A 27753-nucleotide genomic window follows, 5' to 3' on the forward strand; every position below is an offset into this window, starting at 1 on the left:
CTTTATGTATTTTATTTTTTTATATGATCATATATTTATAGTACAATTTATATATTTTATTAGTGCAATGTTTTCAGTTCTATATGATCATTTTCGTGTGTATCATTTGATATTATCATTTATCCATTCACTATTTATCTTGTTACTGGATTTTAGTTAGCCCTTTTATTTTTGATCAGCGCTGCATACTTTTTCTATCACTAGTTTTTCATTATTTGCGATTTCCTATCCAGGAATGCACACACTTCTGCTAGTTTTTCTTAATCTTAAACTTTTGTCAATGTAAAAGAATAGCAGGCACAGATATATTTCACAATGTTGTTTTTATATATATATATATATACAGTGGGGCAAAAAAGTATTTAGTCCTCCACCAATTGGGTCCCTTTGGAGGGAGTTGAAAGTCCGTGTTGCCCAGCGACAGCCCCAAAACATCACTGCTCTAGAGGAGATCTGCATGGAGGATGGGCCAACATACCAGCAACAGTGTGTGCCAACCTTGTGAGGACTTCCAGGAAACGTCTGACCTCTGTCATTGCCAACAAAGGATATATAACAAAGTATTGACATGAACTTTTCATATTCACCAAATACTTATTTTCCACCATAATTTGCAAATCAATTCTTTCCAGATCAGCCAATGTGATTGTCTGGATTTGTTTTCTCATTTTGTCTCTCATAGTTGAGGTCTCCCTATGATGCCAATTACAGGCCTCTCTCATCTTTGTAAGTGGGAGAACTTGTACCATTGGTGGGGACTAAATACTTTTTTACCCCACTGTATATATATATATATATATATATTGCTCTGCAATAGTTGCAGAGCAAATGTTGTAATTCCTGGAGACATTTTTGGTATATTGCCTAAATGTTCAGACAGGAGTGTAGGGTTAATTATATATTCCGGGTGGAGGGTAATCACCTATGTGGCTACACCCTGTGTGAGTAATAGTACCATAGAATTTAGAGAACACTTATCTACATCTTGATGAAGAACAGTGACGCTTGAAACTATGCAGTTGGTATATGCTATGTGGATTGTTTTTTGTATGAAGATGCTTCTTTGAAGTAAAGATTATTGCAATTTGGTGTATGTATCCTCACTCTTTTTATGTCTTTATTGGTGGATGTTTGGGAGCCCAACAGTGATACATCTCCACGGATTAAAGTTGGATTAGGATACAAAAGGAGTGACTCGCCCTATATTTGTATATATATATATGTAAATAAATGTAAAGTAACTAAGCAGAAGAGAAATGCAAATCAAATCAATATTTGCCTTCAAAACAGCATCATTTCCTCATGGTAGACATGCGCACAGTTTTTGAAGAAACTCGGCAGGTAGGTTGTTCTATGTATTGTACATCTTTGAAGACTAAGCCCTAATCCCAGACAGACCCCATGATGGTGAGATTGGGGCTCTGTGGGGGCCAAACCATCACTTCCAGGACTCCTTTTTCTTCTTTACACTGAAGGTAGTTCTTAATGACATTGGTTGTATGTTTGGGATGGTTGTTTTGCTGCAGAATAAATTTGGAGCCAATCACACACCTCCCTGATGGTATGACTTGATGGAGAAGTATCTGCTTGTATTTCTCAGCACTGAGGACATCATGGATCCTGACCAAATCTCCAACTCAATTTGCAGAACTGCAGTCCCAAACTTGCAAGGAACCTCCACCATGCTTCACAGTTGCCTGCACACACTCATTATTGTACCACTCTCCAGACCTTCCTCCAACTAACTGCCTCCTGCTACAGTCAAATATTTCACATTGCCTGTTCAATAGTTTTTATTGAAGTTTTACAGCACAGAGTCCTGCAACTGCAGGTTTGCAAGAAAAAAGAAACGTAACAATAAGGACAAGAACTAGAGTTTGCTTCACAGGGCTGGTAGTATGCATTGTTACATCACAAAATAGTATGTACAACAGAGATTGATCTCTAGGGAGCAGGGGTGGACTGACTATTTGGAAACTCAGGCACTGCCTGAGGGCCTGGGGTCAGTAGGGGGTCCCATGAGATACTCCTCAACTTTACCTGACCACTGTGTCTACACTCCTCAACTTTACTCGACCACTGCGTCTACGCTCCTCAACATTACCCGATCACTGTGTCTACACTCCTCAATGTTACCCGACCACTGCGTCTACACTCCTCAACATTACCCGACCACTGCGTCTACACTCCTCAACGTTACCAGACCACTGCGTCTACACTCCTCAACATTACCCGACCACTGCGTCTACACTCCTCAATGTTACCCAACCACTGCGTCTACACTCCTCAACGTTACCCGACCACTGCGTCTACACTCCTCAACATTACCCGACCACTGCATCTACACTCCTCAACGTTACCAGACCACTGCGTCTACACTCCTCAATGTTACCCAACCACTGCGTCTACACTCCTCAACATTACCCGACCACTGCGTCTACACTCCTCAATGTTACCCGACCACTGCGTCTACACTCCTCAACTTTACTTGACCACTGCGTCTACGCTCCTCAACATTACCAGACCACTGCGTCTACACTCCTCAACATTACCAGACCACTGCGTCTACACTCCTCAACATTACCCGATCACTGCATCTACACTCCTCAATGTTACCCGACCACTGCGTCTACACTCCTCAACATTACCCGATCACTGTGTCTACACTCCTCAATGTTACCCGACCACTGCGTCTACACTCCTCAACATTACCCGATCACTGCGTCTACACTCCTCAACGTTACAAGACCACTGCATCTACACTCCTCAACTTTACTCGACCACTGCATCTACACTCCTCAACGTTACCAGACCACTGCGTCTACACTCCTCAACGTTACCTGACCACTGCGTCTACACTCCTCAACGTTACCAGACCACTGCGTCTACACTCCTCAACGTTACCCAACCACTGCGTCTACACTCCTCAACGTTACAAGACCACTGCATCTACACTCCTCAACTTTACTCGACCACTGCATCTACACTCCTCAACGTTACCAGACCACTGCGTCTACACTCCTCAACGTTACCTGACCACTGCATCTACACTCCTCAACGTTACCAGACCACTGCGTCTACACTCCTCAACGTTACCTGACCACTGCGTCTACACTCCTCAACGTTACCAGACCACTGCGTCTACACTCCTCAACGTTACCCGACCACTGCGTCTACACTCAACGTTACCTGACCACTGCATCTACACTCCTCAACGTTACCTGACCACTGCGTCTACACTGCTCAACGTTACCAGACCACTGCGTCTACACTCCTCAACGTTACCTGACCACTGCGTCTACACTCCTCAATGTTACCCAACCACTGCGTCTACACTCCTCAACGTTACCCAACCACTGGGTCTACACTCCTCAACGTTACCAGACCACTGCGTCTACACTCCTCAATGTTACCCAACCACTGCGTCTACACTGCTCAACGTTACCCAACCACTGCCTCTACACTCCTCAATGTTACCCAACCACTGCGTCTACACTCCTCAACGTTACCCAACCACTGCATCTACACTGCTCAACGTTACCAGACCACTGCGTCTACACTCCTCAACGTTACCAGACCACTGCGTCTACACTCCTCAACGTTACCTGACCACTGCATCTACACTCCTCAACGTTACCAGACCACTGCGTCTACACTCCTCAACGTTACCTGACCACTGCGTCTACACTCCTCAACGTTACCAGACCACTGCGTCTACACTCCTCAACGTTACCCGACCACTGCGTCTACACTCCTCAACGTTACCCGACCACTGCGTCTACACTCCTCAATGTTACCCGACCACTGTGTCTACACTCCTCAACGTTACCTGACCACTGCATCTACACTCCTCAACGTTACCAGACCACTGCGTCTACACTCCTCAACGTTACCTGACCACTGCGTCTACACTGCTCAACGTTACCAGACCACTGCGTCTACACTCCTCAACGTTACCTGACCACTGCGTCTACACTCCTCAATGTTACCCAACCACTGCGTCTACACTCCTCAACGTTACCCAACCACTGGGTCTACACTCCTCAACGTTACCAGACCACTGCGTCTACACTCCTCAATGTTACCCAACCACTGCGTCTACACTGCTCAACGTTACCCAACCACTGCCTCTACACTCCTCAATGTTACCCAACCACTGCGTCTACACTCCTCAATGTTACCCAACCACTGCATCTACACTGCTCAACGTTACCCAACCACTGCGTCTACACTCCTCAACGTTACCCAACCACTGCGTCTACACTCCTCAATGTTACCCAACCACTGCGTCTACACTCCTGAATGTTACCCAACCACTGCGTCTACACTCCTCAATGTTACCCAACCACTGCATCTACACTTCTCAACGTTACCCAACCACTGTGTCTGAATTGATGCTGATTGAAGGGTAGTCACACCAAATATTGATTTGATTATTCTTATGTTTGTTCAGTCTGCGTTTTGTAAATTTATAAAAACAAAAACAATTAAAATATATTTTATTGAAGGCATTCATACTTTACAGCATTTCTTCACAGCTGTCTATAACTGCACCATACTGTGTGTGTAATATAAATAAATAAATATAGCCATACCTACCTCTACAGAGGGACCAGACTGCACCCAGGTTTGTTCATCATAACGAGATTTAGTTAGATTTGAGAGGGCATATTCTTGGCTTTTAAAATGATAAAAAAAAAAATTATATTAAAGTTTCAGTACAACAGTATCACGTATCACGTTATCTCAAACTTGTGCTGTCCACTTAAAGTGTATCAAAAGCCAAAACTATTTTTTAGGTTTGAATAGAGTACAGAAAGGTTAAAGGATAAGTTGACCTCATGGAACCTAACTTAAACAGGTACTCTTGACATCACGGGGGGGGGGGGGGAAGGGCTTGTGACGTTACAATGCTTGCGATCATTAGAGGACGGAGATACGAGTAAAATGTATGGATCCATGTAATGGTTTACAATGCTGATTATATGTGGTGTGATGGAGCACCTTTAAGTTTTAATAAACTAATGTTTTATAAGGATAAATAACTATTTGTTTTTCATATATTTTTATGTGGAGTGGAGGAGAAAAGAGGAGAAGGAGGTGCTAAGAGGAGGTGATCTATTTATCTTAAGACATTCCCTCCCAAGGATCATCGCTACCCTAGCCCATTTAAAGGGGCATTGTTTGACCAAGCATTTTATGTGAGGTCAAAACATTCAGGTGAGGGCACAAATGAGGTGTTCATTGAAGGAGCACAAACATTCAGTGGTGAAGATAATTTTATATATATATACAGTTGTGTTCAAAATAATAGCAGTGTGTTGAAAAAAGTGACTAAAGCTGAAAATCCTTCTAATCCTTTTATTTCCATCCACACAAATGCATTGGGAACACGACACATTCTATTCCAAATCACAGCATGAAGAAAAATACATCAAATTTGTGTTGTTCCTCTAAAAAAATGGAAGAAAAGTGAATATTAGACGGTTCAAAAAAAAATGGCCGTGTTTGTATTCTTCTTTACAAACTCCAACATTCACTATATAAACTGAGAAATGTTTGAAGATTTTGCTTTCCTTTGAATGACTTCATGAATATTTGGTTGTAGTCGCACTGTTTCTGAGAACTGCTGTACATCTGTGTTGCATGGAGTCCCCCAACTTCTGGCTCCTGTGATCAGGTATTCCAGCCCAGGATGATTGGACCACATTCCACAGTTCTTCTCTATTTCTTGGTTTTGCCTCAGAAACTGCATTTTGGATGTCACCCCACAAGTTTTCTATTGGATGAAGATCCGGGGATTGGGCTGGCCACTCCATAACGTCCATCTTGTTGGTCTGGAACCAAGATGTTGCACGTTTACTGGTGTGTTTGGGGTCGTTGTCTTGTTGGAACACCCATTTCAAGGGCATTTCCTCTTCAGCATAAGGCAGCATGACCTCTTCAAGTATTCTGATGTATTCAGACTGATCCATGATCCCTGGTATGTGATAAATAGGCCCAACACCGTAGTATGAGAAACATCCCCATATCTCGATGCTTGCACCACCATGCTTCACGGTCTTCACAGTGTACTGTGGATGGAATTCAGTGTTTGGGGGTCGTCTGACAAACTGTCTCCGCCCACTAGACCCAAAAAGAACAATCTTACTTTCATCAGCTCACAAAATGTTGCCCCATTTCTCTTTAGGCCGGTCAATGTGCTCTTTGGCAGATTGTAACCTCTTCAGCACACGTCTTTTTCCCAACAGTGGGACTTTGCGGGGACTTCTTGCAGATAGCTTGGCTTCACATCGGCGTCTTCTAATTGTAACAGTCCTCACAGGGAACGTCACACCTTCTTTCATCTTCCTGGAGCTGATTGTTGGCTGAGTCCTCACAGGGAACGTCACACCTTCTTTCATCTTCCTGGAGCTGATTGTTGGCTGAGTCCGCCCCATGTTGGCTATTCTTCTATCCATTCCAATGGTAGTTTTTCGCTTTATTTGCCATGTAGAAATATCATTTCTACCAAAAACAGTGATTGATCCGGTTAGTGATGTCTGACTGCTAGTATTTTGAACACAACTGTATATGAGCACGGATATGGAGTTGAGAAGATGATGTCATAATATACAAGAAGAGATTATATTTAAAAAGAACTGAGAGGACTCGCATAACAATTGAAACACTGTTTTTTTTATTATTGGTGTTGTCCACATAATAATAGTTTTTTTGTTGATATTTGAGAAGCACGGCACTATTATTATTTAGTTTGAGAGCTTTGGGAGCATGATACATGTTTCACCCGTTTTTAGGGTGGAGCCTTTACCATGTTCTCACTGCTGCAGCCGCTGGCACCCGCTGTCTCTCTCCTTGTGAGAACAGTACAGCGACAAATCTCCCTGTACTGTCTTTCACCTTTTGAAAACAGCGTGGCCACCCATATGGAAGAAAAATATATTTGAAATACTACAATTTTGCCCATATGCAATATATACACATATATATATATATATATATATACATACACACATATATACACCATATGTCTTTAAAAATACAAATCTACATTTGTGGAATGCATTTACAATTATATGTGAAAATTCCTTTTTTATATGTTAAAAAAAATCTGAAGAATACATTTAAAAAATATATTTTTAAAAATATATATATTTTTAAATATATTCTTCAGTTTTATTAACATATAAAAAAGTCATCTTACTATATATATTTTAACATATATTTGTAAATGCATTCCAAAAATGTATTTTCAAAGATATACGGTATACTTGAAATGTATTTTTAAAAATATTTTTCATATATTTTGTAATAAAAACGCATTTCATCATGCAATACACACACACATATATATATATATATCTATATATGTCCGGACACTTTCACCCCCTTCCAGTCCGGACACATCCCCCCCTTCCAGTCCGGACACTTCCCCCCCTTCCAGTCCGGACACTTTCCCCCTTTCCAGTCCGGACACTTTCACCCCCTTCCAGTCCGGACACTTTCACCCCCCTTCCAGTCCGGACACTTTCCCCCCCTTCCAGTCCAGACACTTTCCCCCCCTTCCAGTCCAGACACTTTCACCCTCTTCCAGTCCGGACACTTTCCCCCCCTTCCAGTCCGGACACTTTCCCCTCCTTCCAGTCCGGACACTTTCCCCCCCCTTCCAGTCCAGACACTTTCACCCCCCTTCCAGTCCAGACACTTTCACCCCCCTTCCAGTCCGGACACTTCCCCCCCTTCCAGTTCGGACACTTCCCCCCCTTCCAGTTCGGACACTTTCACCCCCTTCCAGTCCGGACACTTTCACCCCCTTCCAGTCCGGACACTTTCACCCCCTTCCAGTCCGGACACTTTCACCCCCTTCCAGTTCGGACACTTTCACCCCCTTCCAGTCCGGACACTTTCACCCCCTTCCAGTCCGGACACTTTCACCCCTTCCAGTCCGGACACTTTCACCCCCTTCCAGTCCGGACACTTTCACCCCCTTCCAGTCCGGACACTTTCACCCCCTTCCAGTCCGGACACTTCCCCCCCCTTCCAGTCCGGACACTTTCACCCCCCTTCCAGTCCGGACACTTCCCCCCCTTCCAGTTCGGACACTTCCCCCCCTTCCAGTTCGGACACTTTCACCCCCTTCCAGTCCGGACACTTTCACCCCCTTCCAGTCCGGACACTTTCCCCCTTTCCAGTCCGGACACTTTCACCCCCTTCCAGTCCGGACACTTTCACCCCCCTTCCAGTCCGGACACTTCCCCCCCTTCCAGTCCGGACACTTTCCCCCCCTTCCAGTCCAGACACTTTCACCCTCTTCCAGTCCGGACACTTTCCCCCCCTTCCAGTCCGGACACTTTCCCCTCCTTCCAGTCCGGACACTTTCCCCCCCCTTCCAGTCCGGACACTTTCCCCCCCCCCCCTTCCATTGCGGACACTTTCCCCCCTTCCAGTCCGGACACTTTCCCCCTTTCCAGTCCGGACACTTTCACCCCCTTCCAGTCCGGACACTTTCACCCCCCTTCCAGTCCGGACACTTCCCCCCCTTCCAGTGCGGACACTTTCCCCACCTTCCTGTCCGGACACTTTCCCCCCTTCCAGTCCGGACACTTTCACCCTCTTCCAGTCCGGACACTTTCCCCCCCTTCCAGTCCGGACACTTTCCCCCCCTTCCAGTCCGGACACTTTCCCCTCCTTCCAGTCCGGACAATTTCCCCCCCCTTCCAGTCCGGACACTTTTCCCCCCCCCTTCCATTCCGGACACTTTCCCCCCCTTCCAGTCCGGACACTTCCCCCCCCCCTTCCATTCCGGACACTTTCCCCCCCTTCCAGTCCGGACACTTTCCCCCCCTTCCAGTCCGGACACTTCCCCCCCTTCCAGTCTGGACACTTTCCCCCCTTCCTGTCCGGACACTTTCCCCCCTTCCAGTCCGGACACTTTCCCCCCTTCCAGTCCGGACACTTTCCCCCCTTCCAGTCCGGACACTTTCACCCCCTTCCAGTCCGGACACTTTCCCCCCTTCCAGTCCGGACACTTTCCCCCCTTCCTGTCCAGACACTTTCCCCCCTTCCAGTCCGGACACTTTCCCCCCTTCCAGTCCGGACACTTTCCCCCCTTCCAGTCCGGACACTTTCACCCCCTTCCAGTCCGGACACTTTCCCCCCTTCCAGTCCGGACACTTTCCCCCCCTTCCAGTCCGGTCACTTTCCCCCCTTCCAGTCCGGACACTTTCCCCCCCTTCCTGTCCAGGCCAATTTTCAGATTACACACTTTGAATGACAATTCCGCAGTCATGCAACACTGTACCCATATGACATTTTTTAGCATTTTTTTGAGACAGATAAAACACTTTATTTTGGTGGTATTTATTCATCGTTGGGATTTTATTTGTTTACTACATAAATGAAAAAGTCAAAACATTTTGAAAAAAAGTGTTTTGTTTTATAAAATTTTGCAAATAAATAATCTTTCTTCATAAATCTTGGCCACAATTTATTCAGCTATCTTTTTAGTAAAAAGAAAATAACCCAAATTAGTTTATAAACAAAAATTATAATCGTTCAAAATTTTTTTTAACTTTTTTTTTATATTATTATTTATTTTATTTTTTACATACTGTCACCCTAGCAGTAGTATCACCATGGTGACACTGTACTACTTGTGGGGGGTGATGAAGATTTTTTTACACTGATTGCTTTTACACCCATAAAGGCTGTAAAAGCAATCACTTCTCCTTCTCTCTGGCTGCATTCCTGCAGCCATTGAGAAATACTGTGTAAGCTGTGATTGGTCACAGCTTTTCACATGGTACAAGGCTGTTGTGAATAGCCCTGTACCATGTGACCTCTGTGATCATTCACAGATTTCACAAGTAGTAAGCAGTGATATCAGAAGTGACATCTTGCTTAGTACTATTCATGTGATCACTGATTGGGGTTAACATGATCGGGACCTCACAGAGGTCCCATACAATGATCGGTGTTCCACTGTGTCCGGATAGGTTCCCCCCCCCCGCCCCTGAAAAAAAGCCCACAGTTGACTATGCTTCAATTGTCATATATAAACCTTTCCAGTGTCAGTGAAATTTCAAAAATTCACAAATATCAAAATTCTAAAATTATTCATCCAAATTCTGATTCAAAATCACCATGTAGCTCCAAAAGAAGAAAAACTGGATAGTGTATTATCCTCAATAAAACAGTAATTAAATCATATAATAATAATTGAATCTAAAAAGAAAAACTTTCATGTGCAAATAAAAAAAACAAAAAAGTGAAGAACACGTGTGATAGTGAAGCACTCTGTGTACGCATCCATATACACATTCCTCTGTGAACACATCTAAGTGGCTGAATCACATATCCTCACCCTAATTAAATATTAAACAAGCCTCCAAAGATAGTAATCCAGAGAGAGTAATCCAGTGGAACACAGGGGCGGACTGATCATTTGGAAACTCGGGCACTGCCCGAGGGCCCGGGGTCAGTAGGGGGCCCCATGAGATGCCCCTGGTACCTTTATCATAGGCGTTTTGAGTTTGGGCAAGGACACAGGGGGCCCCATGATCCCCTATTGCCTGGGGGGCCCCATCAGTTGTCAGTCCGCCCCTGGTGGAACCTCACTCCAATATCCACAGGAATACCTTCAGATCCCAAATTAATCCTTCTTTATACTCCTGCCTTCATATTTCTCCATGTCACTCATAGATAGAAGAAATAACAGCCATATAATGTAATATATTCGAATTATAAAAAGATCCAGACTTTAATTAATGTGCTTACATTTAGAAATAGTTAAAAACACATATATTCCCATAACTCCACTTCAAGCAGCTTCCTGGAACGCCAAATGTGGTATAACCTCAATTAAGATGGCCGCTCCACCACTTCCGGTTTTCCTGCAACGTCCACCGTCCAACATTCCTTGACGCGTTTCATCACTTTCTGACTTCCTCATAAGGGGTGTGTACGTTGGAGATAGGAAAAGACAGCTGCTAAAAAGTTTTCATATATTCACTTGCTTCCTCCCTTCAGTTATGAATGACCGAAGCCAAATCCTTCTTTCCCTCATGAACATGCAGATCAGTCATCATTTGTTAGACGCATTTCTGCTGAATTTGTTGTTGTATTCTGTCTCTCAGTGTTACACCGAACATTCCATTGTTAGACCGATCATTTCTGTGTGAGGGGCGAACATTCCATTGTTAGACCGATCATTTCTGTGTGAGGGGCGAACATTCCATTGTTAGACCGATCATTTCTGTGTGAGGGGCGAACATTCCATTGTTAGACCGATCATTTCTGTGTGAGGGGCGAACATTCCATTGTTAGACCGATCATTTCTGTGTGAGGGGCGAACATTCCATTGTTAGACCGATCATTTCTGTGTGAGGGGCGAACATTCACCATCAGGGGGGAGCAAATACACATTTCCTTCACTGTATATCCCCATACCCCGCATTCACTATATCCGCTCTCCCCGGACCCCGCACTCACTATATCCGCTCTCCCCGTACCCCGCATTCACTATATCCGCTCTCCCCGTACCCCGCATTCACTATATCCGCTCTCCCCAGACACTGCATTCACTATATCCGCTCTCCCCGGACCCCGCATTCACTATATCCCCTCTCCCCGGACCCCGCATTCACTATATCCGCTCTCCCCGGACCCCGCATTCACTATATCCGCTCTCCCCGGACCCCGCATTCACTATATCCGCTCTCCCCGGACCCCGCATTCACTATATCCGCTCTCCCCGTACCCCGCATTCACTATATCCCCTCTCCCCGGACCCCGCATTCACTATATCCGCTCTCCCCGGACCCCGCATTCACTATATCCGCTCTCCCCGGACCCCGCATTCACTATATCCGCTCTCCCCGTACCCCGCATTCACTATATCCGCTCTCCCCGGACCCCGCATTCACTATATCCGCTCTCCCCTGACCCCGCATTCACTATATCCGCTCTCCCCAGACCCCGCATTCATCATATCCACTTTCCCCGGATCCCACATTCACTATATCTGCTCTCTCCAGACCCCACATTCACTATATCCGCTCTCCCCGGACCCCGCATTCACTATATCCGCTCTCCCCGGACCCCACATTCACTATATCTGCTCTCCCCGGACCCCGCATTCACTGTATCCTCTCTCCACAGACCCCGCATTCACTATTTCTGCTCTCCTTGGACCCCGCATTCACTATATCCGCTCTCCCCGGACCCCGCATTCACTATATCTGCTCTCCCCGGACCCCGCATTCACTGTATCCTCTCTCCCCAGAATGGAAGGTGTGGGTGGTCTGAGGCATTCTCGGGTGACCGGAGTGGACACCATTGGTTGTGGACGAGGTGCAGGGAAAATGGCGGGGTCAGTTAGCCTTCTGTTGTCCAGGTACTCATCTGCCCAGCGACTAGCGTCAGCCAAGGTTAGGGGGTGTCTGTCCCGGACCCAATGTCTAACATCCCTTGGAAGTCCATTGTAAAACTGCTCCAGTAACAGCAGTTGCAACAGTTCCTCCAACTTGGTGATCTGACACCCTCTGACCCAGCTGCGGGCAGCGTGTTGTAACTGATGTCCCCATTCAGTGAAGGTGTCCTGGGGTTTCTTCTTTAGTGCCCGGAACTTTAAGCGGTATGCCTCTGGGGTGAGAGCGTAGCGGGCCAACAAGTGTTCCTTAACATAACCATAATCCAAGCAGTGGCTGTCGGGTACAGTCCTGAACACATGTGCAGCCCGACCAGTTAGCTTGCTGCTCAAAATGGGGACCCGGTCTTGGGCTGCCACACCATGGATAGTGCACAACCGTTCAAAGTCCTGAAGAAAGCTGTCAATGTCCCCATCTGCCTCTGAGAAAGTTTTAAAAGCAGCGTAGGGAATTTTCTTTGGTCCGGTTGCAGTCTGGAGAAGGCGGGAGGTAATCCCCTCCCATACCGAGTCCTCGGTTAATGACCGGGAGTGACTAAGCTGCAGTTGGGTGGCATCGTCTGGGGCCTTGGAAATCGGCGGAGGTGGGAGCGCTGCCAAACAGAGCCAAACGCCACTCCACCTCTTGTCATAAATCTGAGTGGTATAGGGGTCTCCGTACGGTGCTAAGCGGACCTGGTTTTTCAGGGGCCGATGAGCTGCTCTGTTCCTCCAACTCCTCCCGTGAAGTAGAGTTCACTTCTGTTGGAGTGGTGTTCGCTTCAAGCGTAGCGGAGTGTGCATCAGGTGAAGTGGGGTGCGCATCCGCTTGGTCCAGGGCCATAATCTAGGCCAACAGTTCCTCTCTGGTCTTGGAGCCAGCGATACCTCCCTGAGCGATAAGCAGGCTTTGGAGAGCTGGCTTCCGGAAGTCCCTTGCATCCATCTGGCCGAGCAGGGATGTCTCCATTAAAAAGATGGGGTCCCAGTTGGTGGTTTGGACTTTCTGCGCAATGAGGAAAGATCCCACCGCTGCCAAGCAGTTGTGGTGGAACCGTTCCGCCTGGGCTTCCTCATGCGTCTCAGCCATTGATCCCCTTTTCCGGCAAGTCTTCCAGCAAGTCTTCCGGCTGCCAAGGCGGGTATTAGAGCTCAAAGACAATCCTTCCCCGATATCCCAAACCATGAGTCGGAACTTCGTGTAGGGTGAATAAATTAATGCTTTATTGAACGCAGCTCAGTTTATACAGCACATCCTGGCAGTAATCCCTGCCCCCTTCACCCCCACCCCCACCAGACAGTCTGGCACTTGCTTTTCCACCACCCACAACAAAAATCCACAGCACAACATAACAGCACAGTATGAAATCTGGAGAAGTGAAAGACTACAAGGTCACATTCCCCTAAACCAGTGTTTCTCAACTCCAGTCCTCATGGACCCCCAACAGGTCATGTTTTCAGGATTTCCATTATTTTGCACAGGTGATTTGATCAGTTTCACTGCCTTAGTAATTACCACAGCTGTTTCATCTGAGGGAAATCCTGAAAACATGACCTGTTGGGGGTCCATGAGGACTGGAGTTGAGAAACACTGCCCTAAACAAACAGTGTAGAAGGTCTGTCTACATAACAGCTGCTAAACATATACAGCTTTTAAAAAGAAGATCACTTAATAAGGGGATAAAACCAGAACGGAAAAGGCAAAATGTTATCACAAAAGGGATGGTTCCTCACAATTGGGTATTCTTAGCAAAGGGAAGCTTCATCCCATTGACTAAGCTCTGGAGAAACTGCACTTGCAAAGTGCACAGTCTATTTGTCTTTGGTAAATAACCGCCTCTGTCTGCACTGTGTGGAAGCAGCCATGTTGGTAGAGGCAGGGTTTTGCTTCCTCATGTCAGAGTCTCCAGCAAGAAGAACAGTGAACAGCTCAGTAGAAGATTTACTAAATTGGGGACTCCTGCGGAAGGTGTTTAGGCAGGCTTGCAGAAAATGAAGAGCACAGGAAGGACTTCGCCAGTATGATAATCACTCATAGGCTAATGAACAAGAGCTAGTGATGTGATAACTGCAGCCACAGAAAGTTTAGCTTTGGATATAATAAAAGTGTCAACCTCAGCCCTCCTCATATGTGTTTTGAATTTCAAGCCAATTACTGCCAAATTGGCCAAGATTTTGGGCCATGGGTGGCCATGTTGACACCACCCAACTTCACCAACTTCGACTGAAAATAAGACGTTGGGTAGAAAATTGCCCTGTGAACACTGACTGCATCCTGTCAGATACAATCACTGCTCAGGTATTCAAAGAGCCCCAGGTGCTGCATCTGTCTGAATACAATAACTTTTAGAGGAGATCCCTCCATCCATGATGTTTAGTGTGGATTGAGCAATCTATTAGATTTACCATGCGCGCTGAACGAGAGCATTTTATGCGTGGATGGTGTTTTAAACAACCAGTGAGCCATTTAAAGAACCAGAGAAATATCAGTAAGAATGTCACACAAATGCTTGTCTTCTACATCATAGACAGGGGAAGTAATAAACTGACTGGAGGGGTAGGGCTACGGGGCAGAGGAAGCTACAATATACACTATATTGCGAAAAGTATTGGTCCCGCCCTCCAAATCATGTGATTTCGGTGTTCCAATCACTTCCATGGCCACAGGTGTATACAATCAAGCCCCTAGGCATGCAGACGGCTTCTACAAACATTGGTGAAAGAATGGGTCGCTCTCAGGAGCTCAGTGACTCCAAGCGTGGTCCCGTGATAGGTGGCCACCTGGGCAATAAGTCCATCCGTGACATTTCCTGGCTACTAAATATTCCACGCTCAACTGTTAGTGGGATTATAACAAAGTGGAAGCAACTGGGAACAACAGCCACTCAGCCACCAAGTGGTAGGCCACGTCACATGACAGAGCGGGGTCAGCGCATGCTGAAGCGCACAGTGCGCAGAAGTCACCAACTGTCTGCAGAGTCAATAGCTAAAGACCTCCAAACTTGGTGTGGCCTTCAGATGAGCCCAACAACAGTGCGTAGAGAGCTTCATGGAATGGGTTTCCATGGCCGAGCAGCTGCATCCAAGCCTTACATTACCAAGTGCAATGCAAAGCGTCGGATGCCGTGGTGTAAAGCACGCCGCCACTGGACTCTAGAGCAGTGGAGACGTGTTCCCTGGAGTGACCAATCACGCTTCTCTGTCTGGCAATCTGATGGATGTGTCTGGGTTTGGCGGTTGCCAGGAGAACGGTACTTGCCTGACTGCATTGTGCCAAGTGTAAAGTTTGGTGGAGGGGGGATTATGGTGTGGGGTTGTTCCTCAGGGGTTGGGCTTGGCCCCCTAGTTCCAGTGAAGGGAACTCTTAAGTTGACATTTTGGACAATTTCATGCTCCCAACTTTGTGGGAGGAGTTCGGGGATGGCCCCTTCCTGTTCCAACATGACTGCGCACCAGTGCACAAAGCAAGGTCCATAAAGACATGGAGGAGCCAGTTTGGGGTGGAGGAACTTGACTGTCCTGCACAGAGTCCTGACCTCAACCCCATAGAACACCTTTGGGATGAATTAGAGCGGAGACTGCGAGCCAGGCCTCCTCCCCCGACATCAGTGCCTGACCTGACAAATGTGCTTCTGGAAGAATGGTCCAACCTTCCCATAGACACCCTCCTAAACCTTGTGGACGGCCTTCCCAGAAGAGTTGAAGCTGTTATAGCTGCAAAGGGCGGGGCCAACCCAATATTGAACCCTACGGACTAAGACTGGGAGGCCATTAAAGGTCATGTGTGTGGAAAGGGCGGGGCCAACTCAGTATTGAACCCTACGGACTAAGACTGGGAGGCCATTACAGGTCATGTGTGTGGAAAGGCCGGTGGCCCAATACTTTGGGCAATATAGTGTAAGTTCACCAAAGATGTACAGTAGTTGTACTTTAATCCAGCTAACGCTACCAGTGTAAGCAAACGTTCAGTGTGCATAAGGACTAAATGTTTAACAACAATTCAGCTTTAGTAGCAGGATATGAACACTTAAAGCTTATATGAAAAAAACATCTTATTTGCTCACAAATAATATTTAACTTACATTTCATTCATTATTTTTCTTAATATTCCTTCTTCATCAAAGGAACGATTATTTCCATCAGTCCTGCCAAAAAACATTACAGAATCACATAAAAATTTGACTGGAAAAATGTTAGAGTTGTATCCTATGCTGGATAAGCCTGAACTTCAGAGGAGAACCCCACTGAGTTAAATATTCTTTTATAAATTCTGAATTAACGTTTTGAACATTGCTATACACCCTTACATATTTCCAGCAAGTTCCAGGAATTTTTGGTTCAAACACATTATTATTATTATTATTATTATTATTATTATTATTATACAGTATTTATAAAGCGCCAATAGTTGGCTCAGCGCTGTACATTACAAAGGGGGACAGAACATGTGACAGAACAATACCAATACAATACAAAACATGAGGGGATCGAGGGCCCTGCTCTTTCGAGCTTACAATCTAGGAGGGAGGGGATGGTGGTACAGGAGGGGATAGCTGTGGGGGATGGAGTGGTAGGAAGAGTGGAGGAGGTCGGCAAGTTAGCAGGGGGTGGGGTAGGCTTCCCTGAAGAGGTGGGTTTTCAGGGTGCGCCTAAAGGAGAGGAGAGTAGGTGATAATCTGATGGGTTGGGGCAGGGAGTTCCAGAGGATGGGTGACACCCTGGAGAAGTCCTGGAGGCGGGCATGGGAGGAGGAGACCAGGGAACTAGAGAGAAGGAGGTCTTGTGAGGAGCGGAGTGTGCGTGCTGGGCGGTACTTGGATATTAGGTCAGTGATGTAGTTCGGGGCAGTATGGTGGACGGCTTTGTACATCAGTGTTAGGATTTTGAATTTGATCCGTTGCGCAATTGGAAGCCAGTGGAGGGATTGGCAGAGGGGGATGGAGGACACTGAGCGGAGGCCAGTGGAGGGATTGGCAGAGGGGGCTGGAGGACACTGAGTGGAGGCCAGTGGAGGGATTGGCAGAGGGGGGTGGAGGACACTGAGTGGAGGTCAGTGGAGGGATTGGCAGAGGGGGGTGGCGGAGACAGAGCGGTTGGAAAGGTGAATGAGTCTGGCAGCCGTATTCAGGATGGACTGAAGCGGGGATAGCCAGCGGCAAGGCAGGCCAGTGAGGAGGGAGTTGCAGTAGTCGAGTCGTGATATGATGAGGGAGTGGATGAGCTGTTTAGTGGTTTCTGGGGTTAGGAACGTGCGGATTTTGGCGATGTTGCGGAGGTGGAGTCTGCATGTTGCGGAGGCGGAGTCTGCATGTTGCGGAGGTGGAGGCGGCACGAGTTTGTTAAAGATTGGACTTGGGGTTGAAAGGATAGGTTGGAGTCCAGAATGACACCAAGTACTCTGGCCTGAAGGGCGGGTTTGATGGTAGCATTGTTGGATGTGACGGAGAAGTCAATGGGGGGTGGTGTCCGGACTGGGGGGAAGACAAGAAACTCGGTTTTGGAGAGGTTCAATTTAAGGAAGTGGAGCGACATCCAGTCTGATATGTCGCTCAGTAGGTGTGTGATTCGGGCTGAGACCAAGGGGGTGAGGTGGGGGGTTGAGAGATAGATTTGTGTGTCGTCGGCATAGAGGTGGTAGTTGAAGCCGTGAGAGTGTATGAGTTGGCCAAGGGAGGAGGTGTAGATGGAGAAGAGAAGGGGCCCGAGGACAGAGCCTTGCGGGACCCCAACAGAGAGGGGGAGTGAGGGGGAGGTGGTAGCATTATAGGTAACGCTGAAGGAGCGTTGTGACAGGTAGGATGAGAGCCAGGAGAGAGCAGAATCTCTGAGGCCGAGGAAGTGTAGTTTTTTGAGGAGGAGGGGGTGGTGGACTGTGTGGAAGGCCGCAGAGAGGTCAAGGAGTAGGAGCACTGAATAGTGGCCATTAGCTTTGGCGGTTAGCAGGTCGTTGGAGAGTTTGAGTAAGGCAGTTTCGGTGGAGTGTAGGGGACGGAAGCCAGACTGTAGGGGATCGAGGAGGTTGTTGTCGTTGAGATGAGAGCATAGGCGGGTGTAGACGAGGCGCTCGAGGAGTTTAGATGTAAATGGGAGCAGGGAGATGGGTCTGAGGTTGTTCGGGTCATTGGGGTCCAGGGAGGGCTTTTTAAGTATGGGGGTGATGTGTGCATGTTTCAGAGGGGAGGGGAAAGTGCCTGAGGAGAGGGAGAGATTGGAGATGTGCGTGAGGGAGCGTAGGATGGAGGAGGAGGGAGGTCGTAGGAGTTGTGAGGGGATAGGGTCGAGGGGGCAGGTGGTGAGGTGGGCATCAGAGAGGATCTTGGAGACTTCCTCGATGGTAGTAAGTAGAGATGAGCGAATCGAAGTATCCGAAGTGGAATTCGAGTCGAATTTCGGAAAAATTTCGATTCGTGCCGAATCCGAAAAACAGCCTAATTCGGACGCGCGAATCGAAATTTTTCCGAAAATGGCGGCTGACATGTGCGGCGACGGAGCGGGGATGTCGGGGAAGGCGCGCAGACAAGGCGCGCTGCCCCATAATGCATTCCTCAACGACATGTGATCGCATCAGCCAATCAGCAGCCAGCCAGCCAGCACTGTGTAATGGTCGAGGTATATATAGCGGCCATTTTGGAAATCTTCATTTGCCTGCAGTCATTGAACAGAGGCAGACCGCTCTGTACTAGGGACAGGGACAGAGTTAGGGCCACAGAAACGAGAATTGGGGACAGAGAGAAGTTACTTAGGGACAGAGAACCATTACTCAGGGACACAGACTTGTTAATGAGGGCCACAGAATCGTTATTTAGGGACAAAGAAACGCTAGTTAGGGCCACAGAATTCATACTCAGGGACAGACAGAATTGTTACTCAGTGCCAGAGAATTGTTACTTAGGGCCACAGAAACGTTATTAGGGCCACAGAATTTTTACTCAGGGACAGACAGAATTGTTACTGAGTGCCAGAGAATTGTTACTCAGGGACAGACAGAATTGTTACTGAGTGCCAGAGAATTCTTACTCAGGGCCACAGAATTCATTCTCAGGGACAGACAGAATTGTTACTCAGGGACAGACAGAATTGTTACTGAGTGCCAGAGAATTGTTACTCAGGGACAGACAGAATTGTTACTGAGTGCCAGAGAATTGTTACTCAGGGACAGACAGAATTGTTACTGAGTGCCAGAGAATTGTTACTCTCACAGACACAAAATTGTTACTTGCACAGACACAGAATTGTTACTTGCACAGACACACAATTGTTACTCAGGGCCACAGAATTCATACTCAGGGACAGACAGAATTGTTACTGAGTGCCAGAGAATTCTTACTCAGGGCCACAGAATTCATACTCAGGGACAGACAGAATTGTTACTCAGGGACAGACAGAATTGTTACTGAGTGCCAGAGAATTGTTACTCAGGGACAGACAGAATTGTTACTGAGTGCCAGAGAATTCTTACTCAGGGACAGACAGAATTGTTACTGAGTGCCAGAGAATTGTTACTCTCACAGACACAAAATTGTTACTTGCACAGACACAGAATTGTTACTCGCACAGAGACAGAATTGTTACTCAGGGCCACAGAATTCATACTCAGGGACAGACAGAATTGTTACTGAGTGCCAGAGAATTGTTACTCAGGGACAGACAGAATTGTTACTGAGTGCCAGAGAATTGTTACTCTCACAGACACAAAATTGTTACTTGCACAGACACAGAATTGTTACTTGCACAGACACACAATTGTTACTCAGGGCCACAGAATTCATACTCAGGGACAGACAGAATTGTTACTCAGGGACAGACAGAATTGTTACTGAGTGCCAGAGAATTGTTACTCAGGGACAGACAGAATTGTTACTGAGTGCCAGAGAATTGTTACTCTCACAGACACAAAATTGTTACTTGCACAGACACAGAATTGTTACTTGCACAGACACACAATTGTTACTCAGGGCCACAGAATTCATACTCAGGGACAGACAGAATTGTTACTGAGTGCCAGAGAATTGTTACTCAGGGACAGACAGAATTGTTACTGAGTGCCAGAGAATTGTTACTCTCACAGACACAAAATTGTTACTTGCACAGACACAGAATTGTTACTCGCACAGAGACAGAATTGTTACTCAGGGCCACAGAATTCATACTCAGGGACAGACAGAATTGTTACTGAGTGCCAGAGAATTGTTACTCAGGGAAGACAGAATTGTTACTGAGTGCCATAGAATTGTTACTCAGGGACAGACAGAATTGTTACTGAGTGCCAGAGAATTGTTACTCTCACAGACACAAAATTGTTACTTGCACAGACACAGAATTGTTACTCGCACAGAGACAGAATTGTTACTCAGGGCCACAGAATTCATACTCAGGGACAGACAGAATTGTTACTGAGTGCCAGAGAATTGTTACTCAGGGACAGACAGAATTGTTACTGAGTGCCAGAGAATTGTTACTCTCACAGACACAAAATTGTTACTTGCACAGACACAGAATTGTTACTTGCACAGACACACAATTGTTACTGAGTGCCAGAGAATTGTTACTCAGGGACAGACAGAATTGTTACTGAGTGCCAGAGAATTGTTACTCAGGGACAGACAGAATTGTTACTGAGTGCCAGAGAATTGTTACTCAGGGACAGACAGAATTGTTACTGAGTGCCAGAGAATTGTTACTCTCACAGACACAAAATTGTTACTTGCACAGACACAGAATTGTTACTCGCACAGAGACAGAATTGTTACTCAGGGCCACAGAATTCATACTCAGGGACAGACAGAATTGTTACTGAGTGCCAGAGAATTGTTACTCAGGGACAGACAGAATTGTTACTGAGTGCCAGAGAATTGTTACTCTCACAGACACAAAATTGTTACTTGCACAGACACAGAATTGTTACTTGCACAGACACACAATTGTTACTCAGGGCCACAGAATTCATACTCAGGGACAGACAGAATTGTTACTGAGTGCCAGAGAATTGTTACTCAGGGACAGACAGAATTGTTACTGAGTGCCAGAGAATTGTTACTCTCACAGACACAAAATTGTTACTTGCACAGACACAGAATTGTTACTCGCACAGAGACAGAATTGTTACTCAGGGCCACAGAATTCATACTCAGGGACAGACAGAATTGTTACTGAGTGCCAGAGAATTGTTACTCAGGGAAGACAGAATTGTTACTGAGTGCCATAGAATTGTTACTCAGGGACAGACAGAATTGTTACTGAGTGCCAGAGAATTGTTACTCTCACAGACACAAAATTGTTACTTGCACAGACACAGAATTGTTACTCGCACAGAGACAGAATTGTTACTCAGGGCCACAGAATTCATACTCAGGGACAGACAGAATTGTTACTGAGTGCCAGAGAATTGTTACTCAGGGACAGACAGAATTGTTACTGAGTGCCAGAGAATTGTTACTCTCACAGACACAAAATTGTTACTTGCACAGACACAGAATTGTTACTTGCACAGACACACAATTGTTACTGAGTGCCAGAGAATTGTTACTCAGGGACAGACAGAATTGTTACTGAGTGCCAGAGAATTGTTACTCAGGGACAGACAGAATTGTTACTGAGTGCCAGAGAATTGTTACTCAGGGACAGACAGAATTGTTACTGAGTGCCAGAGAATTGTTACTCTCACAGACACAAAATTGTTACTTGCACAGACACAGAATTGTTACTCGCACAGAGACAGAATTGTTACTCAGGGCCACAGAATTCATACTCAGGGACAGACAGAATTGTTACTGAGTGCCAGAGAATTGTTACTCAGGGACAGACAGAATTGTTACTGAGTGCCAGAGAATTGTTACTCTCACAGACACAAAATTGTTACTTGCACAGACACAGAATTGTTACTTGCACAGACACACAATTGTTACTCAGGGCCACAGAATTCATACTCAGGGACAGACAGAATTGTTACTGAGTGCCAGAGAATTCTTACTCAGGGCCACAGAATTCATACTCAGGGACAGACAGAATTGTTACTCAGGGACAGACAGAATTGTTACTGAGTGCCAGAGAATTGTTACTCAGGGACAGACAGAATTGTTACTGAGTGCCAGAGAATTGTTACTCTCACAGACACAAAATTGTTACTTGCACAGACACAGAATTGTTACTTGCACAGACACACAATTGTTACTCAGGGCCACAGAATTCATACTCAGGGACAGACAGAATTGTTACTGAGTGCCAGAGAATTGTTACTCAGGGACACCTAATCGTTGAATTAAATAGTATGTCAGACAACATGCAGAGGAGTGGCAGAGGAGGCAATGTTTTAGGAGCGAGCAGACGTGGCAGCAGAGGAAGGGGTCGAGGCAGCAGTATTCGCAGCCAGAGGCCAGTGCTCCCGGTGTCATCCAGCGGTCGTGTCTCCACCGACAACCCTGCCGTCATTGATTGGTTGGCTCGGTCGTCTTCCTCTTCCCAGGTCACCTCTGACACCTACAGCCAACGGTCGGTGGGTACGTCAGACACAACCGTTAGTTGGCATGGCCCGGGACCAAGCCCACTGAAATCACGTGTCCTCTACCTGCCCCTGTCCTTTGCTGTTCCCTCACCAAGCGAAGTATCGCATGCTGTGGGCTCAGCCCCACTGTACAGTGAGGAAGAGCTAACAGAGGGCGGTCAGGAACGGGGGGAGACATCGGCCTTTTCAGCAGCCAAGCGAACAAGTACTGGCGAGGAGAGTGGCTCGGTAGCCGGTCTAGAGACAGGTCTGTCTCCTGACCCAGACGCAGCCGAGGGGGCTAGTAGTGAGGCGGAGACCCTACTTGATGATGAGGAGGTTGATCGCACTTGGCAGCCTCGTCGTCATCAGGCAATTTCTTCCGCATCATCAGGAGAAGAGGGTGGCAGCTTGGCAGCGAGCAAAACAGTCGGTGGGTTGCCCAGGAGACAGCAGCAGGGTCGCATCAGTGTCAGTGGAGCCAAACGTCCACGGAGTAGAGCACCAGCTCCACTGCAGCCTACCACCACGGCCAGTAGTGGTGCCGGTGCGCACGGAGGAAGTAGCAGTCAGCCAGTGAAGAGTAGCGGGGGCAAAGTTTCCTACTCGGTGGTGTGGCAATTTTTCCTCAAGCCGCCCGAGGAAGTAAACGTAGCCGTATGTCGACTATGTGGCCAGAAATGCAAGCGTGGCCAGGGGGCCCATGTTGGGACTACAGCGTTGCGTCAGCATATGCAGCGTCACCATTCGGTGGCCTGGGAAAACCGTGATAAACATACGGCGGTTCTGCCTGCCCCAGCCCCCGCTCCATCACCCGCTCCGTTACTTGCTCCGTCACCCGACGTCGTCAATCGCCCTCTATCAGCCAGTCAAGGCTCCAACACCTCTGCTGAGGGGAGTTGTCGCTCATTGGCATCTTCCGCTCGTTCAGATGCTCCTTCTCCTGCTACTCCTCTTCTCGGATTCCGTCAACAGTCTTTCTTGGAATCCGTATCCAAGAGACAACAGTTTGCGAGCACGCACCCGACGGTGCAAAAGCTGAACGTCCTCCTGTCCAAGTTGCTGGTGCTGCAGTCCCTCCCTTTCCAACTGGTGGACTCAGCACCTTTCCGAGAAATGATGGCTTGTGCCGCGCCGCGGTGGAGAGTGCCAAGCCGTCATTTCTTTGCCCAAAAGGCAGTGCCAGCCCTGCATTCACATGTAGAAGAGATGGTGGGCCAGTCTTTGAGCATGTCGGTCTCTGCCAAAGTGCACGGCAGCGCCGACGTGTGGAGCTGTAACTACGGTCAGGGACAGTACATGTCATTTACGGCCCACTGGGTGAACGTGGTGCCGGCACAGCCGCACCAGCAACTTGGACAGGTCACGACGCTTTTGCCTCCACGTTTGCACGTCCTTGGTCCAGCAAGCATGTCCGCCTCTACCACCTCTTTTTCCGCCGTGTCCTCAGCCGCCACCCCCGTGCCAAGTCCCATTACCCGACCGGCATATCACATGTGCAGGGCGCAACGGTGTCACGCTGTGCTGCACCTGGTATGCCTTGGCGAACGTAGTCACACAGGGGAGGAACTGCTGAGTGTAATGAACAGAGAAATCGACAGATGGCTGTCTCCGCGCAAACTAAAAATCGGAACCATGTTGACTGACAACGGAAAGAACATGGTGTCTGCTCTGCGTCAAGGAAGGTTGTGCCATGCGCCATGCATGGCTCACGTGTTCAATCTGGTTGTCAAGCGGTTCCTAAAATCCACCATCCCACTGCAAGACATCCTTAAAATGTCACGTAAACTGTGCATGCATTTCAGCCATTCCTACACCGCAAAGAACACCCTCATTGAGCTGCAGCGGCAGAACGGAATTCCACAGCATCGCCTGATCTGCGACGTTGCAACAAGGTGGAATTCAACCCTACACATGTTAGACCGCCTTTACGAGCAGCGAAAGGCCATCACCGATTTCCTGATGTTACAAGCGGATAAAGGTACTCCCCTGTGTAACTTAGATGTCAGCCATTGGCAGCTCATGCGTGACACCTGCCGCTTGCTCAGGCCCTTTGAGGAGGCCACGCTATTCGTGAGTCGGCAGGACTATGGGATGAACGACGTCATTCCTCTGTTGCACGTCCTGGAACAAATGCTGTTAACAATGGCTGGTCAGGGTGCGGTAGACGTGGCGCACAGATCTCAACGCCACATGACCCCTGTGGGGGCAGGACAGGAAGAAGAGGAGGAGGTAGAGGAGGACATTTGTGCTCAGGAATTATTGAGTGAAATGGGTGGTTTTTCCACTCAGCGGACAGGAGTGGAGGAGCAGGAGCATCTGGTAGAGGAGGAGGAGGAGGAGACAGAGGACCCAGACGCACCGTGGCAGTATGCTGTGGAGATGGAGGCAGGGAGTCCCTCGCATTCCTTGGCACAAATGGCCCATAGCATGCTCGGTTGCTTGCGTAGCGACAGCCGAATAATAACCATCAGACAGAGGGATGACTTTTGGCTGTCCACCTTGTTGGACCCTCGCTACCGGTCCAAAATGGTGGCCTTTTTCACACCTGCTGAGAGGGAGGCCAAAATTACGTACTATAAAAACCACCTATGTAGTCAGTTGGTCTCTGCCTTTGTGCGCCAACGTCCATCCTCAGACACTGTGGGCCCTGTGCGCTCGCGTTCCGCTGGCATGGCAGCAGGGGAGGGGTGGGGTGGTAGGAGCAGTGGCAGCTCCACCAGCAGCGGCTGCCTCAGTCTGCAGTCGATGATGAGTAGCTTTCTTCACCAGCGCAGTGAGGAAACTACTAACCAGCCGCAGCAGCAGCAGCAGCATCAGGTGGACCTGGAGCAGGAGCTCAAACAACAGGCTTGGGCCTACTTGGACAGCACCCTGCCAACCGAGGTAGACAATCCCCTTGACTACTGGGCAACGAAACTTGACCTTTGGCCCCAACTAGCTGAATTTGCCCTTGAAAGGCTGTCATGCCCGGCCAGTAGCGTGGCATCGGAGCGCGTGTTTAGTGCGGCAGGAGGTATTGTAACTCCGCGGAGGACACGACTGTCCACCCAAAGTGTGGAGAGACTCACGTTTGTGAAAATGAATCAGGCGTGGATTAGTCTGGATTTCAAACCACCAGTTCCTGACACAACTGACTAAATCCGCCATGAATCATGCCTCAAACATGTGCCACTTTCAGGTCTCCTCACACTGCTGGTGTGTTGAATTTTTTGACATAGGGTGCTGGCAGATTACGGGCCTCCTATAGCTGCTGCCAGGCCCCTAATCTGCCATAGGCCCCTATATACCGCCTCCTCCTGCTGCTGCCAGGTCCAGAGTCTCTCATGGGTCCCTGTACGGCCTCCCATTGCTGCTGTCTCCATCGCCACACTCTGCTGCCATGTGCCACTTTCAGGTCTCTTCACACTGCTGGTGTGTTAAATTTTTTGACATAGGGTGCAGGCAGATTACGGGCCTCACATAGCTGCTGCCAGGCCCCTAATCTGCCATGGGCCCCTATATACCACCTCCTCCTGCTGCTGCCAGGTCCAGAGTCTCTCATGGGTCCCTGTACGGCCTCCCATTGCTGCTGTCTCCATCGCCACACTCTGCTGCCATGTGCCACTTTCAGGTCTCTTCACACTGCTGGTGTGTTAAATTTTTTGACATAGGGTGCTGCAAGATAACGGGCCTCACATAGCTGCTGCCAGGCCCCTAATCTGCCATGGGCCCCTATATACCGCCTCCTCATGCTGCTGCCAAGTCCAGAGTCTGTCATGGTCCCTGTACGGCCTCCCATTGCTGCTGTCTCCATCGCCACACTCTGCTGCCATGTGCCACTTTCAGGTCTCTTCACACTGCTGGTGTGTTAAATTTTTTGACATAGGGTGCAGGCAGATTACGGGCCTCACATAGCTGCTGCCAGGCCCCTAATCTGCCATGGGCCCCTATATACCACCTCCTCCTGCTGCTGCCAGGTCCAGAGTCTCTCATGGGTCCCTGTACGGCCTCCCATTGCTGCTGTCTCCATCGCCACACTCTGCTGCCATGTGCCACTTTCAGGTCTCTTCACACTGCTGGTGTGTTAAATTTTTGGACATAGGGTGCTGCAAGATAACGGGCCTCACATAGCTGCTGCCAGGCCCCTAATCTGCCATGGGCCCCTATATACCGCCTCCTCATGCTGCTGCCAAGTCCAGAGTCTGTCATGGTCCCTGTACGGCCTCCCATTGCTGCTGTCTCCATCGCCACACTCTGCTGCCATGTGCCACTTTCAGGTCTCTTCACACTGCTGGTGTGTTAAATTTTTTGACATAGGGTGCTGCAAGATAACGGGCCTCACATAGCTGCTGCCAGGCCCCTAATCAGCCATGGGCCCCTATACCGCCTCCTCCTGCTGCTGCCAGGTCCAGAGTCTCTCATGCCATGTGCCACTTTCAGGTCTCTTCACACTGCTGGTGTGTTTAATTTTTTGACATAGGGTGCAGGCAGATTACGGGCCTCACATAGCTGCTGCCAGGCCCCTAATCTGCCATGGGCCCCTATATACCGCCTCCTCATGCTGCTGCCAAGTCTAGAGTCTCTCATGGGTCCCTGTACGGCCTCCCATTGCTGCTGTCTCCATCGCCACACTCTGCTGCCATGTGCCACTTTCAGGTCTCTTCACACTGCTGGTGTGTTAAATTTTTTGACATAGGGTGCTGGCAGATTACGGGCCTCCTATAGCTGCTGCCAGGCCCCTAATCTGCCATGGGCCCCTATATACCGCCTCCTCATGCTGCTGCCAAGTTCAGAGTCTGTCATGGGTCCCTGTACGGCCTCCCATTGCTGCTGTCTCCATCGCCACACTCTGCCATGTGCCACTTTCAGGTCTCCTCACACTGCT

At 48.1% G+C, this 27753-nt stretch overlaps 1 protein-coding gene across 1 annotated transcript in view; it reads right to left on the reverse strand.

The window, feature by feature from the left end:
- LOC149459445 (NACHT, LRR and PYD domains-containing protein 1b allele 3-like) overlaps nt 1–16548 on the reverse strand; it is a 90350-nt gene extending 73802 nt beyond the window's left edge. Inside the window, exons 1-2 of the mRNA XM_089681098.1 lie at nt 16489–16548; nt 4600–4678 (exon numbers count right to left, since the gene is read on the reverse strand). Of these exons, the coding sequence (XP_089537224.1) occupies nt 4600–4678; nt 16489–16499 (90 nt within the window). The 5' untranslated portion in view covers nt 16500–16548. The remainder of the gene's footprint in view (nt 1–4599; nt 4679–16488) is intronic.
- Nucleotides 16549–27753: the final 11205 nt, after the last annotated feature.

This window comes from Staurois parvus, unplaced genomic scaffold (assembly GCF_062004578.1).
Source record: "Staurois parvus isolate SC_StPar_1 unplaced genomic scaffold, SC_StPar_1.0 ptg000260l, whole genome shotgun sequence".
NCBI classification, from domain to species: Eukaryota; Metazoa; Chordata; class Amphibia; order Anura; family Ranidae; genus Staurois; species Staurois parvus.